This window comes from Lates calcarifer, linkage group LG8 (assembly GCF_001640805.2).
Source record: "Lates calcarifer isolate ASB-BC8 linkage group LG8, TLL_Latcal_v3, whole genome shotgun sequence".
Taxonomy (NCBI): Eukaryota; Metazoa; Chordata; class Actinopteri; family Centropomidae; genus Lates; species Lates calcarifer.
In genome coordinates, this window is record NC_066840.1 from 8,019,872 (window position 1) to 8,043,560 (window position 23,689).

Sequence of the window (23,689 nt, forward strand, 5' to 3'; positions counted from 1 at the left end):
TCGCTCCCTTTCACACTCTCCAGAAAAAAACATGTCTCCCAGCTAGACAGGAGCAACAGCAGTGGTTTGATCTCTGCTTGAGCTCTACTTTTCAATTGCTAGTCACAAAGATGTAAGAGCATATGTCTGGCATTTAACAGCCATGAAAAATAGTCATGGAAGAAACTGGGGGGAGAGCGAGGTGGGAGAGATGGTGACTTTATTCTGAAACATCACTGTCTCAGTTGTCAAAAACATGCTGATAGACAAAACACGCTAATAGGCACATGCGCATGCGCACACCCACACACACACAAACACGCACACACAGACAATTAAAGAAGCTCTGGAGACAGCAGACTGATTGTTTATCTGCATCGTAGCATAGAGAATTGAAATCCACAGCTACAGATAAGACATCAATCTTCCTCAGTGGGCTGCGTAAATAAATCTGATTACGGACAGAATCATTTCCCCTTTAGAATTGTTTTATCTGCTCATTCCATGCCTCAGCACCAGATAACTCGGAAAGTGCTTGGCACAAGGTGGCGGCTCGCCTCGCGCTCATCTCACATCAGCGTCGCAGGCCTGTTGACAGAGGAACGATGTCACATTGGATTCAAACTTCTAATGACTGATAATGGGTGGAAACTGGGGCTGAAACTAATTAACTAATTATTTTCATTATCAAATACTCCACCATTATTTTTTCAGTTCATCAATTAATCATTTGGTCAGTAAAATGTCATAAAATCATGAAAAGTGATGATTAAAATGAAACCCAAGGTGACATTGTCAGATTGCTTTCTTTCAACTATCAGTCTAAAACGAGAAAGAGATTCACTTAATTATCACATAAAATAAAGAAAAACAGCAGATTCTAATAAAAGAGAAGTTAAATCAGCGAGTATCTGGCTTTTCTAGAAAAAATGACTTAATTGAATGATTTATTGAAATAGTTGTTATTTTCTTTTTTTTGTCAGTCGACTAATTAGCTGATTTCATTCAACAAGTCGAACATTTAAACTGACACTTCTCTTGGCACATTAACTTCTGACATAATTCTATGAAAGACTGCACAGACATTTCTGTGTCAAAAGATTTACAGTTGTTAAATTAAGGGAAATGCACCTCATGAACTAATTTAAACTGAAGTATACTGCTCACAACCCTGATAATGAGACATGGCGATGTCAAAATATATTCTGATTATGTGCGTAATTGCTATGAAACTCCCTATTTGTGCATCTAAGAGAATTTAAATTATATGTACTGTAAGTCATTCCTACTGAGCATCAGCTCATAATCTCAATACATTTCAGGCTTCTGAATATTTCATGCAGCCAAGGAAAAATCAAATTCCTTACAGATTTGGATAAATGAGATAATGTAATGCTGGACTGTACTAAGCTTTTACACTCTTTCAACAAATCCTACTGTTTGTTTTCACAGTGTAATGTGTTGGAATCTCTTTCAACCAAAACAGATTTGTTGGTGTTTCTCTGTTAGATCTGATAAAGCATTAACGGCATTCAGACTGAGGTCAGTTCACTTGTGTGACCTGAATAAGCATTGACAGTCACTAAAAGGAATTTGGGCGAATCAGACAAGCCAGCAGCTGGGCACATCTACATTGCAGGAGCGTGCATTCAGCAGGCAGGCATGGTGACAAAGCATTCCCTTAAAACACACCAGATAAAAGACTAATTTGGTCCAATTTTTGCTGGAGGGATGCTTATCTCAGAATTCAAATAAGGTCAAAAGAGAAAACAGTCACACGGTCGGTGATAAGATCGTGCTGGAAAAGCAAAATAAACCCTGTAACCCCTCTGAAAATGAGTTATGCTGTGGATCCTTGTAAATGTGGTTATGCCCCTTATTGCCATTTACCTCCAGTGAGGACATGAGTCACCACAATAAAAGTAAATAAATAACTGATGAGGGCAATATAAAGGAAATGCAGAAGTTAGGCTTATCAGAAAAAAATAACAGCCAAATTTCTGCTCTAGAACAACGATGATAAGAAAACTGGACTTCAATGGAAATAATAAACATGAATCATAAATCATCACAGATTAAATGTTAGCATACTGTACTTTGGTGTAATCTCTTCCACAGCAGGCTTTCAGTATTTATCGGGAACACTGCGAGTGTGTTTGTAGTGTTAGGGAGAGGGAAACTTGTTCAAAAAGGCTTCACTTGCAGTATACCGGTGCAGTATATTAGAGGTAAGGACTGAAAAAACAAATTACAAAAGTTGAGATTCATCAAAGCATTTGACAAATGATGTCAAGAAAAGGACAAAAACAGCCGAGAGCCTATAAACTAAACGGCTCGGATCTTATAGAAGTTGGGTTCATGTCCTACCAGCAATGAGCCGCGGCAGAGAAACTGCAACGTGAGGCAGTAATGGGGAAAAAAAAAAAAAAAAAAAAGTGTGTTTCCATCAGCTTACCGCTTCACCTGTCTTCAGATGAAGGAAGAGATGAAAGATTACTGCAACAGAACTGTCTATCACTGATGAACTACAACCCATTAGAGGAGGATGCCATTCAGAAGACAATGGTGGATCACAACACTTTCACAGCGCAGTTTCTCCTTTTTGATCAATCACTGAAGACGAGAGCTGCTTGAGTTATTGACATGGGAAAATATGAGGTGGAAGGGGTAAGTGATTGCCTCTGAGGAACCACTTTCAGCTGTGAAGTACAATGCAAAAAATGTATGCTATAGGAAAATGCCCTACTTCTTTAGCTATCCACTCAAGTCGTCAACTGTGCGTTTTAAATGCTTTCAAACAATTAGACAGCCTCACAGTCCAACAATAGTCATCAAGGATACATACAAAACACTGCTGTTATCATGATTAGGGCTGCAGCTACAATTATTTTAATTACTGTTGATTACCTTTTCACTGTAAGAAAACAGGATTAACACTCATTGTACTCACTATAACATAAGACAAGGACATTAATCAAATCCACACAACTGAGAAGCAAGAACTACAGAGTGTTTACAATTAGCTGATCAACTGACTGACGTATTGACCCAAAATTGCAGCTTGAGTCATGATGGCTCATCTCTGAAGATCTTCAGCATTGGACAAGTTGATAGATGATTGATGGCTCTAGCTATCATGACACAAGAACTCAAGAGATAAATTGCAGCTAACAGCATGACAATGCTAACACAGATTACATCATAAGTGGGTTCTTGCAAGGGTTAATGATTTAGTCCTCAGGTACAAGAGCATGAATGGGCATGGATGCTGCTGGGAAGCCTGTCTGTATTCTGGGGTGCGTTTGCCTGTTTGGCAGTTCTCTCAGGTGACCACACTTGCCCGTAATTGTTGCTGCTACCTCAGCTCCACCCCGGTCGTGACTAATCTAAATTTAAGTCTTCTAAATGGAAATAGTGAGATGATGCTGAGCAGCTGACTCAAACTCCTGCCTCAAAAACTCTCAAGGTTCTTTTATTTGACCTTGCAAATGTGTCATTAGAACGTTTTTATGTTTGCATTTGTCTGGTTGTGACATGCAAGAACTACAGAGTATTTGCCACTATTAATGGAAATACTGCAACTGTTCTTTCCCTAAAATATTTGTTGATGGATTTTTTTCCACTGGGCTTGTTGTTAGGGTTTGGTGTCCTTTAGGTTTAATCAATTCAGATGCCGATTTCACTCATTGATTGTTGATGACTGTATAACCAGTAATTTAGAGAGAAGCTCTGTGGGTCCAAACTTTGCTTTCAAAAATCAATGTTTTTATAACAAGTTCTCAATACTGAACCCTACTTAGTTTCCTCCTCCACTTCATCACATCCCCAGCACTTTTGCACACAGTTTAATGTGGAGATTCATTTCTCTATTGTCATTATAGTCACTAAACATGATCAACTCAACCATTAGTTTTGGTAAAGCAAGCGGACACTAATTCCACTTCTATGACTGATCAGCAAAACAGACATTAATACATTTTTATAAGTGCTTCAATGGTCTTTCAAGTCTACAGCCTACAGTTTTCTGTGAAAATACAACCTAATTAGTCCACTTCAGTTTTTATGTGCACAAGTCAGAGGAGTACAAGATGAAAGCTTGATTGTTAATCACTGGCTAGATAGTTAAACACATACAGCTGGAGAAAAATAATAATAAAATACAATTAAACCCAAAACACCATTGGTGCACAGATGCACAGCAGCAAAGAGCAGGACGAGGAAATAGAAAACTCTCTAAGCCAGACAATTTTTCACAGCTGCTGCTTGCTAGCATTGACAGCAACAAAGGCAGTGTGGTGGTCCATAAACTGAGATGTGAGTGAGTGCAATTTCCCCTTGTTTTCATATGTGCCTGCATAACACCCAAACCAAATACTAACCAATATATTAGGTGCCACACCTCATGATAAATGATGATAATGTAAATTACTATATGCAAAGAGACTGAATCAGTTATATCTGTAGGCCTGTGGTCATTTGTTTTGTGATTGCCAAGGGCATAATGAGCAATAGGCACCCTGTGTAAGCCCGATTTGTTTTGCCCTTTGTGTTGCATTATCTGGCTGACCTGTCACAGCTGTATCACAGGGAGGTTTATTGGATTTAGAGACCGGGCTCTCGCGGTTTACACCTACACCTTCTGCCATCATGGGTGCTGATCAGCATTTCCTGTGTGGTGTATGAGTTACCACAGTGTCCTCTCCGGTGTCTTATTTTAAAACTGCCTGCTGTGACAGTACATGCTAATGGCAATGTGATGATGTGGAAGTTAAGACATGAAAACAGGAGATGAGTGGGGGACAAAGAAGAATAAACTGGGGCTATCAAGATAATATTAAAATACAGAGAGACCATGTAGTACATACACTGTATAGCCAAAAGTATGTGGACACCCAAATATTACACCTTAATGTTGCTGTTGAATGTTTCCTTCCAAAATCATGGACATTAATGTGCTGCTATTCCAGCTCATGGGGAGATTTTTGACAAGATTTTGGAACCTGGCTGCAGGGATTTGCTCCAATTCAGCCACAAAAGCATAATTGAGTTTGGTCATTGATGTTGGGCAGTAAGGTCTGACTAGCAGTCAGTGTTCCAGTTCATCCCAAAGGTGTACTGAGTGGTTAAGGTCTGGGCTTTACACTGGGGGTCAGGACTTAAAAAAGGGTTGTGACAAACATAAATGTCTTGGGTCACAAGATCATTAACAAAATTATATTTGTTTTTAGACATTCAAATTTTTGCTTTCTTTTGCTTGTGAACTACAGGATAATTTTAACCCTTTTTGCCTACAAAAATGATTTAAATTGGTTCAGCCAACTCATAACCCATCTACAGTACATAACACCAACGACAAGTGGTCACAAGTACACACTGCTTTACTTTAAGGGGTCACAAGACAAAAATGTTGGCAGGATCTTCCCTAGGTTTCTGGATTCATTTGGTCCTGCAGGTGAGGATGCGTTCCAAAGAAAAATTTCACTAAATTCACTAATGTTTTTTTTTTTTTTTTACATCATTTTGGACCATTATCATGACAATATTTATAAAACACAGGTTTCCATTTTCCCACAGTACACTCAAAACAGCAAGATGAAAAATGAAAAGGTGAAACAAATGCTAACTGATGAGGTAAGCACTATGAAGTAATCTTTCACACTGTGGGCACATTTCTGCAATATAGACGTTGGTAGCTTCTCAAATATAAGATGAATCCCACTTTTTCAAACCTAATTTCAACAAACTTTCTTTCTAGAGGAGTAGCATACTCGAAAGTATAGTTTTTTTTTCTATTCAGCTTAGGATGTGGTCTTACAATGGGAGGGAAAACTCTGGTTAGGGACCAGTGGTCTAAAGCATACTCTAGTGTTATAATTTAATTGGAACCTCTGGCCTTGGTCAAAACTCAGAAACAGCTCCAGATAAAAAAAAATACACATTATTATGTGAAAAGGAGCGTCCACATTCTTTTGGCCATATAGTACCTGATGCTTACAAAGTGCATAATGAATATGAATTGAATGTGAATACTCTTATTCTTGGGGGTGCTACTTCTCTTCTCGCTGGACTATGAACACTACTGTCATGTATTTTCCAGGGCTACAGGTAAGCTGCTTAACTCCACTTCTCGAAGTGGGACTAGAGAGTGAGGGATAATTCAATAATATGCAGCTCTCAGAAAGATCATGCCTTCTGGTATTCCCCCCTCTGCAAAGGCCAGACACCGCCTGAAATCTACAATGACAAAACGGACAGCTGTTGACTGGGGACGTGGCATTGAGGAGAATCGGGTCCCTGTGCACAAACTCATCCCGGCACTCCCGCATCATCGCAGTGACAGGCCTCAAGAGCAGAGGACTGACGCGGGAGGGAGCAGGGATGGAAACGTTAATGCATCATTCATCTGAGCTCCGCACCCTGCCTCTACTGCAGTATGAAAACATAACTGTAATGAAAATCCTATCGATCGGAGTCGCTTCCTTTTAGACAAATTGCACTGTTTTCTCTGCCTTTCAATTGCTTGGAAAGCAAATGTAAAGAGCAAAGATGAAAGCCCTGGAGACATCATCGTCAATGCTCCATCATGACAGGCAGACCTTGTATCAACTGTAGCCACAGACAGTCTTCTACAGCACAGAAAACACCAGGGTTTTTTAAAAGACATTAATCAGCATTGTGAAAAGGCTAATAAATTACCGTATTCAATGAGTAAATTGGCCAATCAAGTTTATAATGCAGCATATAACTGACTCAGATTACGAAAAAATTGCTGTAATTTTCAAGGTCTGATAAGATAATGGGTACAGTGTGTGACATTCCATTAAAAAGGGATTTCCAGCAGATCCAAACATGTTGTGTTATGAAACATCTTTTTTTCTGTAAACTGACAGGAGTTCATTCTGTTCAAGTTCACAGTTGCTGAGAATGAGAAGCACGTCATTCTACATAATTCTGATCAAGGCCAGATTTATGCAGGCCTTAATCCACCTACATAATTCTGGAGGCAGAGGAGGCCTCATGGTTAGAGACACCGCCTCTGCTTTAATCTACCAACACCCCTGCAGAAGTGTCCTTGATCAAGACACAGCTACAGGGGAGCTGCTCCTGGCTGCCCCTGTGTGTTCACCCCTTTGCTGCAATGCAAACATGCAGCTCTCTGAGGAAAGAGCAAAAAAAAAGAGCTCATTCCAAAACAGCTCTGCTCATGTCAGTGCACTGAATTCTTTTCACCATCCTTGAAGCCGTTTATTTGGTTAGTTAGTTCTCCAATGTCTGGTCTTGGAGGCCTCGGAAGCATGATGATTGAAATTTTCAGAAATTATCTCCGACATCATCACCCCGATCAGTGGTCATTAGGGAAAGGACAGACAAAGAAAGCTATTTTAAAGTATGGCAAGGCAGCCAGTTATGTGGTCCCAAAGGAGGCTTTTGCAGAGCTAACATGCATGAAGTGACAAGACAGACACTGGGTGCAGATAACCATCTTACCCGTGCACAGTCCTCCTGAATTTCTAAATTAAAGATAGGAAGATAGCACATCCACAATCTCTGCGTGGGATCTCCGTTCTCTGGTGAAGTAAAGGGACTTAGAGGAAATAGATCAACCCAGCATCTCAGGGGTCAAGGGTTTATTTAATGAAGTCATATCAGTGATGCCTGCTCCTTTCGGTTATCGGTGGGTGGTGTTTATATAAAGGGGCGGTTGTGAAGTTCATGTAAATAACCACTGCACTGTTATAAATGCCAATTTAACTGTTTTTTTTCCCACTAATGAAGATCAAATAAAGCAAATAAAGACCACATGACATGTATCATGTAGAAGTAGACACATATTGTATAAACTGAATATGTGTTTTAACTTTTTAATTCAAATTCAAAAGCTATTAGAGAAACATTTAGCCCCATCCTACATTCCTTGAGTGTGCAGTACTTTGGTTTAATTGGAATTTCTGTTCTCACATTGTGTAAATTATAAATGAGATGGTTAACTGAGCATCAGTTGCTATTTAAACCCACAAACTTTATGACGAACTCTGCCAACTGGGGTGAAAATCTTTACTCAGAAACCTCAGTTTCTACCGCTGCGCTACCAACTGTTCATGGAGAACAGGGAAATATGTGGGTGTGGACGGTGTGAACAATTTTGTCTATAAACATATCATGAACACAAGTTTGAGCTGACAAGTTAAAACTTTTTGTCTTGGAGGCATTTGAATCTTTACTGAAAGACTGAGCCACAGAATAGCAACTAAAATGGATAGTAGCAAAAACAGAGCAGATGAGATGCTAAAATCCTAATATGTAGAGTACCACTGTGAGCATACGGCATCTCTATGTTTGTGTTTGTATCTCTGAATATGTGTGTGTGTGTATTGACAGGTGGGGCATTCATAGTATCACAGAGTAATAAAGCCATCAGTAAAAATGAAAGAATAAGCCAGAACTGAGGATAAACTGACACAGGAGCTTTGATGGCAATAACCCGACATGCAGGGGAATTAACTAGGGTATTACAGCTAAACCTGTGGGACTCTGCAGCTTCCGTAGGGAAACTTAGACACATGGACCCGCATACATGCTGTGACCTAGGAAATAGGGAGGGTAAAGGGATAATACCACTCTGCCTTTGAAGAAAAAAAAAACAGGTCAAATCTTGTGGTTCTAAATATCTGCAGTGCTTTTTTAAATGAGATATCATTAAATTATTTAACAACTTTCTTTAATACTTTTAATTCTGCCAGAATCATTAGCAGCTCCAGCACAGAGAAAGAACGATTTCTTGACACTGGGAGGGCTTGCATTTCCAGGCTCATGTTTTGACTCCGAGTGTCATGGAGACAGAGATTTAGTGTGACAACGCTGATGCCAACCCTTGTACTCCTGCAATGCTTTGCAGAAACATGGCACATTCAACATTCTGACTTTGCACACAATATTCCCCAACACTCAAATTAACAGTGTGGAAAAAGAACATTTCCTCTCAAAATAAAAAAGGAACTGAGAAATGGCATTTCTCTAAGAGGAACTACACTGGAGAATGCATCATGTTTTATGAGTCAACCTTGGACAAAAACAGCAAGACTTTACCAAAGGGAGTAGGATGCTGAGTTTAACCACTTCCTGCAGAGACTGACAGCTAAAATGGAGATTTACTGTCAGTCACTTTTCTGCTGTTACTCCGGGGCTATATGTGCTGCTTAAAATAATGAGAATAAACAGTAATAAATACATTTTGGCAAATGAGCTTGTCTTTTAATCCAATTAGTTTTGGATCCAACAGCCAATGACAATTCTGTATATTAGGATTACTTGTAAAAAGACAGGGGACCACTGTGATAGCAAAAATCTGCTTTTGATTACATTTTAGTTTATGCATTCATAATTAGCAGCTGTAGTTTAAAAACATACTTAATGCTGCTATGCTTCAACACTGCCTTTCAGTGCCCACACCAGAAAAATATGCTATCTATTTAGTTTGCCTCCTAGTGACTCTGTGACAGCAACCAAGATTGAATGAAGATCAAGTCAATACACTCCTGCTGTTTAACTCATATTTTACTGTTGGCAGTCATACCAAAAAAGTGCCATTTTAGATTGATTACTGGCAGGATAATGCAAATTTGCATATAATAAAAATTAATTCTGAAGCAAGTGATTATCAGGGAAAATATTCAGCTCAGTCAATTGAATTTATTTATTTCCATAGCCACAGGAAAATTACAAATTATTCTTCATAACATTTCATTTTGTTGTTATTCTGCATACGGTTTTGTTTTGTTAACATGCTCACCTTTTGGATTTAACCTCATGAATAAAACAACAGGGAAAAAGGAAAGAGAAAAATAACACCAACATTTGATTTTTCTCCTTATTGTTTGTTTTAACAGTTTTAACAGCCTATCACAGTTACATGCATATGAATGTATGTGTACATTACTCAGAGGCCTGGAGTGTGTGTGTGTGTGTCTGTGTGTCTGTGTGTGCAAGCATGTGTTTGCCGTGCTATTCATTCAACACTTTTTTTCCTCCTCTTTGGTGAAGGAACCGGCAGCTTAGCTTCAAGCACATCACCCTATAATTGTTCCTTGGTTCATATCTGTCATGACACTTCTATAGGTCTGCAGCCACTGTCACAAACCACAGCCTGCAGCCCTAATGGGGTCGCTCTATTTTTTCCTCAGTATCTCATACAACCAGCCTTTGTTCCTCATAGCACAATCTGGAGATGCCATTAGTGGGGAGGGAGACAGTGATGTTTAATGACAGCCAACGACTCCTCTGGTCAAGAAAGTGCCCTAGAGTCATGAGAGTGTCTCACACACCCCTCCACTCTGACTGAATACAGCCTGAGCTTCCCGAGTTCACCTTTGTTCTAGCTATCTGAAAAGCAGAGAGAGCTAATTGTGTGACAGGGGTCGTGGTGGGCAGCACCCACGACAGCCTGAGTTGTGCCACTGCGTAAAGCTGCCAGCCCTTCTTGTCAAACATACTGCAGGAAAATCCGACACAAAAATTAAGCAAGAGGGGGAGGCTCTCATTTTGCTGCAAGTGGCAGTTTTTGTCTTTGTGTTCTGTTCATGACTATTGTCATCACATTTAGGGCTGAGCTCAAAAACATGCAGAAATTCTGCAAGCGGCTGGGTAGGATGATAAGGGAGAAGCTACATGGCCTGTTTGGAGCTGATAACTCAGACTCAGCATAAATCAAACACCTTCTGGCGATTCAAATAATTTGTACAGCTGGGCATCATACGTTGAGAAGGGATAGAAGAATTCAGAGTAGGAAAGTATCATGCCTCAGTGCCCCAAAATGAAATGCTGCAGACTTGTCAAATTATATCTTCCAAGTGAAATGCTTATGCTGTGATTTACCAGCATTACTGTATAATGTACAACTTATTTTTTACACCGTAAATTAAGTACAACTGCAGAGTCTCCAAGTTTTTCCAACTACTTCATCGCAAATTTTATTTCCTCTGCCATTTGTTACAGAATGGGTGAAGTGTCATCTTGACTCGTCCTTGGTTATTCAACATAGCCAAACAAAGAGTAAAATCAGCTCGTGGTTCATTTGTGGAAGGCATCACGTGGAGACAATACCACAAACCACTCTATAGGCAGTTAATGGGTTTACTTGGCTGCTACATACTTGTGGGACCTTGAGCCCTACTGTTTGCTTTAGGCGCTGGCAGTTTCCACAAAGCTGTGGAAAGGCTCTATGCATCAGTGCTGGCTTAACACAAAATGGCAGCCTGTTACACACGATGGGCACAGATAATGCCCAAGTTTATGTTGGGGGAAAAAAAGTCGACACATGAATCTAAACCAAAGAGAGCTACTTATCTCAGTGCAGGAGATGTGTTTTACTGGCAAGTTGTAACTGTAAAGGGGTAAAGCGGACATAGAAGAGTAGACAAAAATTGTATTTCCAAATGATCTGTGTGCTTCTCAGGCTCCTCTAATGAGTGAAGAGAGCTAAGGCGTTGATTAATATAATGGAATCTGAAAGGTGAGACAAGTTTGATAAAAGGAAAGCTGAGGGCTGCCAAGGCAAGAGAAAAGCGCCTTTGTGAGTTCTTAGAAATGTTATCCAAGTTAGGAAGTCCTTTTTTATACATGGGACTGGTTTGTTTCACAATTTCATCTCGATCCTTTGAACACGAGTGGGACAAATCCTTTTTTACAAATCTGGACAGGGACTTGAAGACTTCTGTAGCAGAGTGCACAAAGATAAAAGACTTTTTTTGTGTAGCAAATGATCTTCTTAAAATGATTACTCTGCTCGTGTGTAAAAGCTTAGGATTTCACAGTGTAACATTTCTGCAGAAAAACAGATAAAAAAAATGGAAAGGAGGATGAAAAAAGTTTAACAATGACATTTTCAACAACAATCTGTCCCTGTCTGAAAAGTTATTATTTAATCATTACTTTAGTGAAAATGGCAGAGCAAAGCCATATGCAGTGTATGTTGTAGACCAAGAAATTAGAAAATAAGCCAAATTGCATTTGGCTTTGTGATGATTCAGCCTGAAACCAATCTGTCCAAGTTTTCAGTCGGGTAATTTTTAAAACCAGAAGTATGATTTTAAATAGCTAAGCATGGACTGTCAAACCTCGCAGTTCTCACAGTGACACTTCTCGTCACACATTACGAGGGTGATTCAAGGACATGGTCTGGAGTCTGGTTCCGGCAGCTTGGGAAAGATGGAAAATAAGATGATTCATAAGAACACTTGAGATTTCAACTGAGAACTGCAGGAACAATGGGAAAGGTTACTCAGTCACAGACAGTCTAACACATAGTAACATTTTTCTTAAGTGAAAAGCATGAAGGCGACTGCTCAAGTATGAGCACAGCAAGGCACAGTGTACTCTTACTGTATCAGTGGAATATAAAGCATACAGATGTACCTGCAATGTACAAATGCACTCTAGATATATATAGATTCTTATGCATCATGCTGTACCACCAGGGAAGCATCTGATTGGTCACAAATTCATTCCGCAGCATGACAATGAGCCCAAATGTACAGCCAGAGGCATAACGAAGAACAAGGAGTCCAACAACAGACGGTCTGGCCCCCACAGAGCCCTGATCCCAACATCATGGAGTCAGTCTGGGATCACATGAGAAAGCCTAAATCCACAGGAAAGCTGTGGCAAGTTCTCCCAAGTTGCTTGGAACAACCTACCTGCCAGGTACCTTGAAAAACGCCAGAGGAGAGCTGGTGCTGTTTTAAAGGCAGTGTGGTCACACCAAATACTCATTTCATTTAGGTTTGAAGTTAAAAAAAAAAAAAAAAAACAACAACTCATAACACTGTATATCAGAGGTATCAAAAGCACAGAATTATTACAGTGGTTTAAATATGTTAATGTAAGCAGTAAGAGTACAGTTTGGTCTAACAATCAGGCTGATATACAGTAATGTCTGGCCTGATAATTACAGGTAAGAGTAGGTGTTCTGTTTATGTGCCTGTGTGTGTTGATATGTTGATATGCACGAAAATAAAATAGGAGGTAAAGAGGTGAGGCTGGTGATAAATTAAAAGGCAGAAGGAGGGAGTAATGCTAGAACAGGCAGCGAGGTTGGCCTATTCAGACCAACCTAAAAAAAACAAAAGACAAAAAGGAGAAAAACAGAACCTACAATTTTCTCTTTAGTTGCCTTATTTATTCATTTCTCTCTTTCGGTTTCCTCATTAGACATTGATAAAGACAGAGGAAGAGGGATCACCTTCCTCAGACCTTCAGGGTGGTGCTGCCCAATGTAAGTCAGACACTGCTTCCCACTCTTAAAGCAGAAAGAAAAAGCCCCCAAACCCTCCAGAGAGCGGCTGTTCATTGTGGATTAATGTGCCTTTATGAAGTTGTCATGTCTAGTAGAGATTAAGGGGATCTGGTCCTCCCTCCTTCCCCATACTGCACCACATCAGTCTGGCCCAGTGGAGCCCCCTGGTGCCATGAGGGCTGGAGCAGAGGAACATGCCACATCAAAATCCCTGTGAGATGGGAGTCCAGGGGTGATATTACAAGTACTGCAATACTAAAAATACATTAATGATAATGGTGCAGACAATACATTAAATAAACAGAAGGGAGCACATAGTTAATTTAAATCTAAAGGCTCATAATTACCAACATCTGGTGCTTATTTAGACCTGACATACTGTGTAAGAGTGGGTTTAGATGGTTTCAGTAAAGATGAAGGATTTTTGTATTCCCAGCTTGTGGTCTCTGACTCTCTGACTGTACAGAGTAAGGATGATATTTTTCGATTACAGTAGAGCTGGGGGCACAGTAGAGGAACTTTGAAACTGAAACTCCACACGCCAAACTCTCAGTCACTCAAAAAATGTCCACATGTGATGAGAAGGAAAAACTACTGCATCCTGCTGACTTTTAACATGTCACTAACATCAAGAGCGCAGACTTCACAGAGCTCCATCTTGACACCGATCAAAACAGCTGTAGAGGAAAATAGACTCGACTCAGTGTGCTCCACCTCACTGTAAACTCCATTGGCTATTGTCATCACAATTACATTTACAACATTTGGCAGGCGCTCTTATCCAGAGTGACTTACAATGCTGCTCTGTGTTCACGATTAAAAACACCACCGTCAGATCAAGTGAAGATGGACATTTGGCAACATTTGTGACCACTTTTGGGATGACTCTGTGATACCCCGCACCCAACAGGACTTGTTCAGGGCATGTGCAGATGTTTAGACATGCAGCAAACATCAAAATGTAAGCAATTATAGCCAAGAGTTTGTCAGGGTGTTTAAAGCCTAATGGATGAGCCTGTTTTACTGTGCTACATACCTGGTGTATCCCAATGGACTTTTCAGCTCCAATTAGATTGTCAAAGCTGGAATAATTGAGATGAATAATCCTCTATAGTGTCTTCAGCTTATGAATGATGGGATGTTCTGAACTGGGAGTAAAAATTTGCTACAGTGACTCAGAAATAAAGGATGGATGAAGTCATTAGAGGAGCTGTTAACAATATCATATGAACTGAGCTCGGTCAGAGGCCAGCGAACATTCAATCACTGCCTGAAATTGGACACCAACTCACATTCATTAAATGACAGCCGCATCGAACAAATAACTCCTCAGATTCTTGTTTATTGGTCACCAGATGTCTGCCCGCCCCAACTGCATGTTGGGCAAATTAATTAAATGAGCAAACTGACCTGAGCTTTGTTGTTTTTACTGAAGGAGTTGAACAGTGCCAACATCCAAAAGCAGCAACAGCAAAATTGTAATCAATAACCTGTAAAAGCACTTTCAAGTCTATAAACAGCATACCATCAAGTCCACATTATTCAGTGTTCAATTAAGGTAAAGTAGCATCTGTTAGGCCAAAGTGGAAGTACTACAGTGTGGTGACATCATACTGTCTTCTTGACAGAGGCAGCTTGAACACTAACAAGAACTACAATACTTCTTCTATCCACCCACACCAGAATTCATGCTGATGTCAGTTTATATCTGTCAATTGACTGCACCCAGCAGACCCAAGACCTGTTGTGCACTAATGAAAGGTATATCAACATACTGTGTACAAGCCCGGAGCTTTTTAATTAAAAATAAATGAGACACAAAGTGCAGACACTCTATGTCTCAACATGTGAATGTCTTTCCTAATGAGCAATGTTTTGTATGAGCTGTCACCAGAAAGATCTTCCTGCATGCTGACAGTTACATTTACACACACAAAACTATTCCACATTCATATCCTGAGCCAAAGACCAACACTGAATTGAAACAGGAGTTAAAATCACCTACCGCCTACCCAAACTCCCAAACTCCCATACTCCGATCACCTAAACACAACTGAGGCATTTCCACAATGGAGCAAACTCTATCTGCTGGCAAAGACCCAATTTCAATTCACTTTTCTCTTCAGGGAGTCTTTTTTATCATCTTTAAGTTAGACCCTCAAATTGTGCTGATTAGTAAATCAACTTTTGATATATGAGAAAATGTTGCCACATTGCTACAGCAGCATATAACCACAGGTAGCCTCTGGGAAACTGGGCGTACCAGCACTTCACAGAGCAGCACTTAATTTCAACAAATCTTTTATTTCAACAGTTGGTTCACTAGTTTCTCCCACAGGCTTGATCAAACATTCACCACTGTCAGTTTTTAAAATGGATTATGGCGAGATGTTCTCTCCAAGACAATGGTACATATTGGATTTAGTTGCCTGCCAACTTTTAACTGAGCAAACCCAATATGGATATTTAATGATACAGTAAATAGTGCTAACTGTAGTCCAATACGTAGCCCGCTGGAAATCATGAGGAGGAGGAGAACTTTGTATGTTTACAAGGGTTGACTGGTGTTAAGATTTTTAAACAGGAACAAACAGGGAAAAGCTGCTTTAGATTACTTTAAATTAGCCAGGTAATCAAACGTGGACCCTCTTCTATCAACCCCTTAATTTTTCTGCATGTTATCTTTTGACAGTACAAGTCTTGGTATGACTACAGAAAATTTGAGAGTACTGTTTGTGACAGTATGGCAATTAAATGATTACAACTTATTGATGTTTACTATTGTAATCAATGATGTCTACCTGTGCTTGTACCAATTTAAACAGAACAATTATGATTTGTTGTTGCAGACCAAAGTGGCGTCGGCCCTACAACAGTTTAAACCTGAAATCTACCTCATTCCTGCTGTAACATCGTAAGAGTCTATTTTCTCTCATCACTTAACGTTCAATATGAATTCTGCCTGAAACACAGGACTGTAAATCAGTGGATAATTAACTAAAACAATGCCAGAGCAGAGCTGTATTCACCTTTTGAAATTCATACATTGGTGACAAGAGACTGTAGGTATGAAAATGCACTTTGATTCAACATGAATGCATTGTCAGTGGACATTAAAATCCATAGAAGCCATAATCAAGTGCAAGGCATGCTGTAAAGGAAAAGCATCTAGCCTCGACAGTAGCTGTGTTTGTCATGATTAATTCTATTGGAGTAAGGACTTGAATGTGTTTTCCGTGAGCCTAGTGTTCCTGATGGCCTTGCCAAGAAAATCTGCTGCTTAGCTTTAAGCTTTGAATCTGTAATGTTTAGACCTCATTTCACATCGGGAAATGGTTTGTTTGGGAAAAACAATAACAGAGGGACCTACATAGATCAGAGAGGCTGTTCACTCACTGCTACATATTTAGGGTAGATGATAAATGGTTTATGTTTTGTGGGAATCAACGTGTATGATCAGAATGATTTTTGGAGATGATTTCATGTACAAGTGGAAAATGGAGGCAACAAAAAGATCTTTCTATTTGTTTCTTCATATATCTATAAGTAAAGAGACAAGGCAAAAGGTGACACAAATGACATCAGTAATGTTGTATCAATACTGAATTATTAACAAGCTTGCTGCTAAACCCAGCATATTCTAACCTTACATCACACAACATGCTGTCTGGGCTTGAATGTACTCCCAGAGTCAGCGCTCTGTTGACTCAGTTGAATTGCTTGCCTAAGGCATCGGTGCCTGGACATATACACATAATTAGGAAAGGTCACTGTGCCTCCTGTCTTGTCAACAAAATCACTTCAAGATGACAAATTCTGGCTCAGGCTGAGCCAGACCTCCCTCAGATACCCTTGCCAATCAAGCGCCAGCAGGGCTGTCTGGGTACCTTTAGGTGATTTCTAATTATGTCTTTTACATGCCACGCTAAACAGGGGTAAGCATAACAATGAGCCATACATTCAGTTGGAGGTGTGTTTTCTCTTCAAGGTTGAAGTAGCAGATAAAGGTACCATTATCTCTTAACTTTACTCTACAAGCTACTGAAAAACAGCCTTGTGAAAACTGAAATGAGCTCACCTCTCCTTAATATTATTACAACAACATACAGACAGATGTATACAGTTAACTCACCTGCCACAAAAACACACAAAAGATTTTAATGGACAGAAAATAAGGATTTTACAATGACATTAAATTGACATGCCAAATACCAGCTCACATGAAATGACCTTCACACCATTTCAAAGTTGCTTCCCCACCACGTGCTCTGCAGACTTTCCATCCAGTCCACTGTATGATGAAGTGGAAGTGGCTTTCACATCGCTCCCTGGTGGCCTCACTAAGGAACTATTAATCTATGGCTCTCCATATTGCATTCAGATCCGCCTTCCCCAGCCACCACCTGGTCTGAAGTAAAGGCCAGGAGAGGGCCCAGAGGACTGGACACTCTCTTATTATGAGCTGCACCAAGACACCTCTGGGTTTCTAAGCGCTTCCTCTGACAGTGACTGATGGCCAATTAACCATTTGGAGAAGAGTATTGATCACTTGGCGAACAGGAAGGACCTGGAAACATCTCCTAACATGCCACAATTCTCACTGTACAGAGTCAGCAGCCAGACAGCACATCATTGGTACTATAAAAGAACACAAGAAAGTATTTTCACACAAATACTGCATCAAAGGCTATAGCACACACCAACTGTCCAACATGTTTTCCCAGCAATAGTTAGCAAAATCATGGCCATGAGATTCAGAGGGAAAAAAACTGCATCTTTTGGCAGCATTATGATCACTTCCAGACATCAACCTCAACAGTCACATGACCCATGTTCTGTGGTAAAATGTTTTTTTTTCCCCTGCAAGAGAACACAATAGCATCCAAGGTTCAAGGTCAGCACTGTAAGTTCTTTCTCACCGAGGGAGTGTGTGAGAAAGAGATGACCCAGGGAAAAGACCATTTGATTAGACCCATCAGGGAAAGACTTGGGACAAGCTCATCCCCACTTCTCATTGGTGGCCTTTGGATATATCAGGCTTTTCACTGGCATGGGATGGTTAGTAGCTACAGACACACAACAGCAGAGACTGAGGGAAATCTCCCAACTGCTGATACAATGTCAGATCCTGTGCCCTTCCATGAATTATGGTGCAGGTTCCCATTGAGACATAGGGTAATCTCATCCCACATCAGAGGTGAAAGGTCAGCTCTATGCTTTCTAGATAGAAAAGCACTGATTGTGACTATGCTGCACTGTACTTCAGGAGGGAAACAGCCCAACTTCAACCCCTAAGCGCTCTCACATAGACCTGAATCATAGAAATAGGGTAATTGAAACAAAAGGGCAGAGTTTGACAGAGATGTAGTGCCTTTGCAGGGCCTCTGCACAGACTGCAGAAAATAACACCTAACTCCTCCCCTCTGCGAGGTTCATCCTCCATGTGTCCTCAGTAACGGCTGTGTCCTTCCTTTACTCCTCAAGATTGCCATTTGCAAATGATAAGCATAGGGACATAGCCTTCTGAAAGATAAGGCGCCCAGGCATTTGTCACGAAATGAAGCGTGCGCCTCCGTTGTTTAAAGCTGACCTGTGTTGACATGCACTGTTTACCTTTTATTCATTTATGCTGAACTATTATCTCTGCCTCCATTAATCACAGTAACTCTAACTGAAGAAATTACATTTGGCAAAACTTGGACAGGAAGAAGATTCATTTAATTCATCTGTATTCAAACAAATTAACATGATGGAAAGAGAATTTTAAAAATACATATGTTTGATCAGCTCTGTCCTGCAAATAAGCAATTCCAACTCTTGTTCACTGTGATACTGTCCAATTCAAATTCTGTAAGCAGCCTTAAATTCATAACAAGCATTTGTACTCATGAGGAGTGATATCATTTCAATTTTTTACCCTGATTTTTTTCTAAATTGCCTCCTTGCATGATATATTCTGCATTTTTACATCATGCTAATTTACTGGGTGAGTATCAGCAGTTGAGAAAATAAATAACTTTATTTAAAATTACCCTCCACCAGTGTACAACATTCTTCCCGTTGTCTGTGTCATTTGAATTCATCTCCCATGACTAGAGGGAAGAAAAACTCTTTCTGGTAGTAAATTATCACTTGCCTGTAAAAGACCATATCCCTGCAAATACATGGTGATCATTTGCCATGCATTAGCTATGGGACAGAAACGAAGTGGTTTTAAATTCCTTTGACCAGAAGGCAATTTCCCCCAATAAATTATGTTAATTCCGGCTTTCGCTCTCCTTATCGCATTCTTTAGTGAGTCAATGAGGAGAGACAAAACTGGGTGCGAGAAAAGACAACTCTGGGATGATTCACATTAGAATGATGAGAGACATCTGGCAAAAGAATTGCTTATATTACTGGGCTAAGAAATGGGAAGTCGCACATTACTGTATTATGCAATAGATTTCTGCTTGTTGTCATTTAATGGCCATCTCCTTGCATCATCACAAGGTATACACCCCGTGGTAATTGCTCTGAGGTGACTGTTCACACAAGTAGAAAGGTGCCTGATACCAAATCCCATGGTCCCTCGCTGAACCAGACAACAATTGCTTGGCAACACTCTCACTGGGCACAGGGAAAAACAAAGAAAAATCCAGGATTTTTATCCTCTCTGCATTGATAGCTGCGCGTTTGATGATCTTTTCTTGAGGAAGTAACAAAGGATTTACAATATTTAACAATTCAACAGTTTAAATAAAAGGGGAAACAGCAGAAGCAACAGGAGCTGGAAAAATCTGCAGACATAAACCCAACACATGCAGCAGAAATGCATGTATGCAAATTCTTGTCCTGCTTTATCCTGTGTGTGCACACAGTGCAGTACAATTCTTTGTTCCTGAGGCTGAAAGCACACCTACCCCCCTCTGTCCGATCCGTCAGATCACTCACAACGCAGTGAAAGGGAAAGTGCTCAGCTAGCTCAAATCTAGATTGACAGGCCTACCTTTATTACTGACTGAGTTATGTTTCCCTGCAAAAAAGACAAGTCGGCTTTTGATACCGATGAATGCAGAGTCAGCACCTTGCCTCTCGACAGAGGATAACTCGACTGATCTCGGCTGAGACTGTCCCAGCCCTGATGTAGAAAGAATTGGCTACCAAATTACCTTCCAATCCATTTCTGGAACTCACTCTGTCCTATAAAAGTAGCCTGTAAGCTGTGATGGGAGCTTACAAGGATGCTTACACTGACCTAATACATGATAGACAGTGACAGACTGAGACATAGAGAAAGGGTCTGCCCAGACATGTGATACAGAGAACAGAAAAGAATGAAAAACATTACCTATAACCCTGTACTTATCTATTTTCTGAACTGGATCATTACTATTCAGGGTCACAGGAGGGCTGGGAGCATATCCCAGCATGCACTGAGTGAAAGGCAGGGAAACATCCCGGCCACATTGCCAGTCTATCACGGTGCAAACAAAGAAACACACAAACAGTGTCACACCTATGGGAATTTAGAGCCTTGAAAATCGACCTACAGCTGCAGGTGTTTGGACTGTGGGAGGCAACCCGACGCACAGGGGAAGAACATGCAACAACGTCCACATAGAGCTGAAACACCAAGTAACTTCTTGCTGCAAGGCAACATCACCCAACCACTGAAACACCACGGTACCCATATAACCCAGCAACCCTATCAAAATACATCAGTTTCAATATGCATCATAAAATGACTTGTAAATACCACCGCACTGCTACTTACTTAGCTTGATGTATGAGGTCCCTGGAGCACGACTGTTTATTTAATCCTAATATATTCATAATTATACACTAATTAATGCAAGAGAAAAGCCCTCTTAATTCATCATATCAGTGTCCTGAAGCAAGAGACACAATTACACCAACTTTAACATGTTTGCTTTCTGTCCAAAGCAAGGTTAACAGTTCGGAAAGCAAGCGCAAGGCAAATGATGTGTGAAATTCTCCTGTTTTGGATACTCACCAGCAGCTTCCAGCTGTGCAGCATTGTGAGGATGATATTTGGCATCAGAGAGAATGAGTAAAGAAAAAATAGCCTAAATGCTGAGTTTTAAAATGGTGCATTACGGGCAAAAGGGCGATTGCTTGCATCAATCAGATCACAGATTTCAATGTTAGATGACAGGGTGTGCACGGTACAACCTGGAATATTAAGGGTCAATAAATACCTCTGTCATAAAAACTGAGGTATCATTTGCACCAGTATTGTTATTAATAATATTACTATGAGGATATTCGATTTTTCAAATTAAAAATACAGCAGAGCAGAAAGGAAATCTTAAAATACGTTACAGACTATCTCACAAATGGCTTATTTGCTGCTACTGGGGGGGGGAACTTATCTCTAGTCTGAGTACTTCGGCTCACCCCCACTGTTGGTGATTGTTTTGTACATCAAAGCACATTTGCATGCAATCGGGAGTGTCTGGCCAAGAGGCTACATCATAAAATGTAACTCATCAGTGCGAGTAGGTCGTCTACCAACTCCGTAAAGCTGTCACCATACTGCAAATGCAGCAAGAATGGGTCCTGGCCGGAGAGAAACGTGGAGTTGAATGATCCTGTTTGCAGCCAGCACAGCTCCCCGGTTTAGATGGATGGATACGGGTTAGGAATATATACGGTTTGCCCAGTCCTGTTCGTAGCTCCACGGCTCAAAGATTTAATAACACAATGATTAGTGAGGTGATATCGTGCTTGTATTGGAATTAGACTCGGATAAAATGAAGTGAGGGTTGTTTATGTGACAGTATAAAAGCAGGATAATGTTACTGAGCGCTACCTTTTATTATTCACGGGCCCGTCAGTTAAAAAACCTCCTGTAGTGCAGGTTGGCTCTTACTCCTTTCAAGCAGGTGTAGCCCTAACTTCCCTCACAGTCACGACAGTACGGAGAAAATACATGCTACACACTTCATGGCGCTGCTTCAAATTAATATATACGGAACACGAGAAAGCTACTTGACGTTCGGCTCAAGTTTTAACCTTGGTAGACATGTTAGAAGCGACAGACTTTCTCCCGTGTAACCTTGAAGGTGCAGGCTAATTGATGAGTGCTAGCAAATTACTGAACAATACAGACTGCCAACAACGTGCTCTGTCACGCGCGGCTGCATTTCGCCAACATAAAAAAAAAAAACCCCAGTTGGCAAACAACTTGTCACGTGCAGCCTTTCAGCGTATGCTTACTGTGTTTTTTCCCGACACATAAAAATACAACAATACAATTAACCAAAAGCATAAAATGAAACACTGTAACTCACCAGTGCAGGTGAAGCCAGCGAAGACGAGCCAGAGCACAAGGAGAGTAGCGCTGAACCTACAGCGGACAAAGGGGCCCAGAAGTAAGGGCATCTTCGTGTGTGTGTGTGTTTTTTTAATCACCTAAGTTTTAAGGAAAAAGGGCAAGGAGCAGAGAAGAAACACTGACACACTGAGCTTTTTCAGGTCCGAAAGAGTGTCCTCTGAAACAAGTAAACGCCTGTTTTTTTTTTTCTCTTTACAACGCCCAAGTCTTTTCCTCAACACATATCCTCCTGCCGTAGCGTGGACCATCAGTATCCCGGTCTTGCGTCTTCGTTGCTCAGAACAACGCATCACAGGTGTGGTAAATAAAGTGCTGCCTCGCTCTCTCTGCCGCCGCTGCTGCTGCTGCTGCTGCCGCCGCCGCGGGTTTCACTGTACTGTATTTTTCCAAAAGCCCCCGATGTCCGTTCACAACTGTCTCCTTGTCTCTCTCTCTCTCACTGAGGAGGAGTGTGGCAGTTTCTTGTTGTTTCTTGTCACTTTGCAGCCTTCTCGCGAAAGTATACCTTCTCCAAATGCGAAAAAAATGTTAAGGATTGGCATCAGAGAAAGAACATCTGCTTGCACAGCAATGCTGGAGTGTTGGGGACTCAGGGAAGGTATACACTGCGATGAGCGGAGCAGGAAAACCAGGAGCGGATTCTGCGTGCTCGCTGGGAATGGAGCGTCCTGAGCGCGCCCTACTGTTATATCCCCTTTTTCTTAGGCAAACATTTACATATTTTGAATAAGCATAATTTATCTCATATTGGCGATGCACGATAGACTGGGTATTATTTCATCCGTTTCCTTGCAAGTGTGATTTTCATATGTTTCTGCCTTGTATGAAAATGATGGATATGACATCCAGTCCTGTGTGATAGGAATCAGATCGGTGCTTTGCATGCAGATTCACACGGACCACATCTGCATGTCATTGAGTTTCAGTTAAATGTGCCTCTGCTTTGTCTTGAGGTTTGTGTGTGTGTTTGTGTGTGTCACCTGCAGTACATCAGTGACGGGCAAATCACAGATGAGGAAGCATGAGGATTAGCGCTCCCATGAGAGTGCACGCCTGTCAGCAAACTCAGACCAGGATTG

General features: G+C 40.7%; 1 protein-coding gene across 4 annotated transcripts in view; it reads right to left on the bottom strand.

Moving 5' to 3' along the window:
* The window catches only part of unc5a (unc-5 netrin receptor A), a 122,587-nt gene extending 99,335 nt beyond the window's left edge, over positions 1–23,252 (bottom strand). For all 4 annotated transcript variants that reach the window (XM_018675599.2, XM_018675598.2, XM_018675597.2 and 1 more), the window contains exon 1: positions 22,567–23,252. In XM_018675599.2, coding sequence (XP_018531115.1) covers positions 22,567–22,657 — 91 coding nt within the window. In that variant the 5' untranslated portion in view covers positions 22,658–23,252. The remainder of the gene's footprint in view (positions 1–22,566) is intronic.
* Between the last annotated feature and the right edge of the window lie 437 nt (positions 23,253–23,689).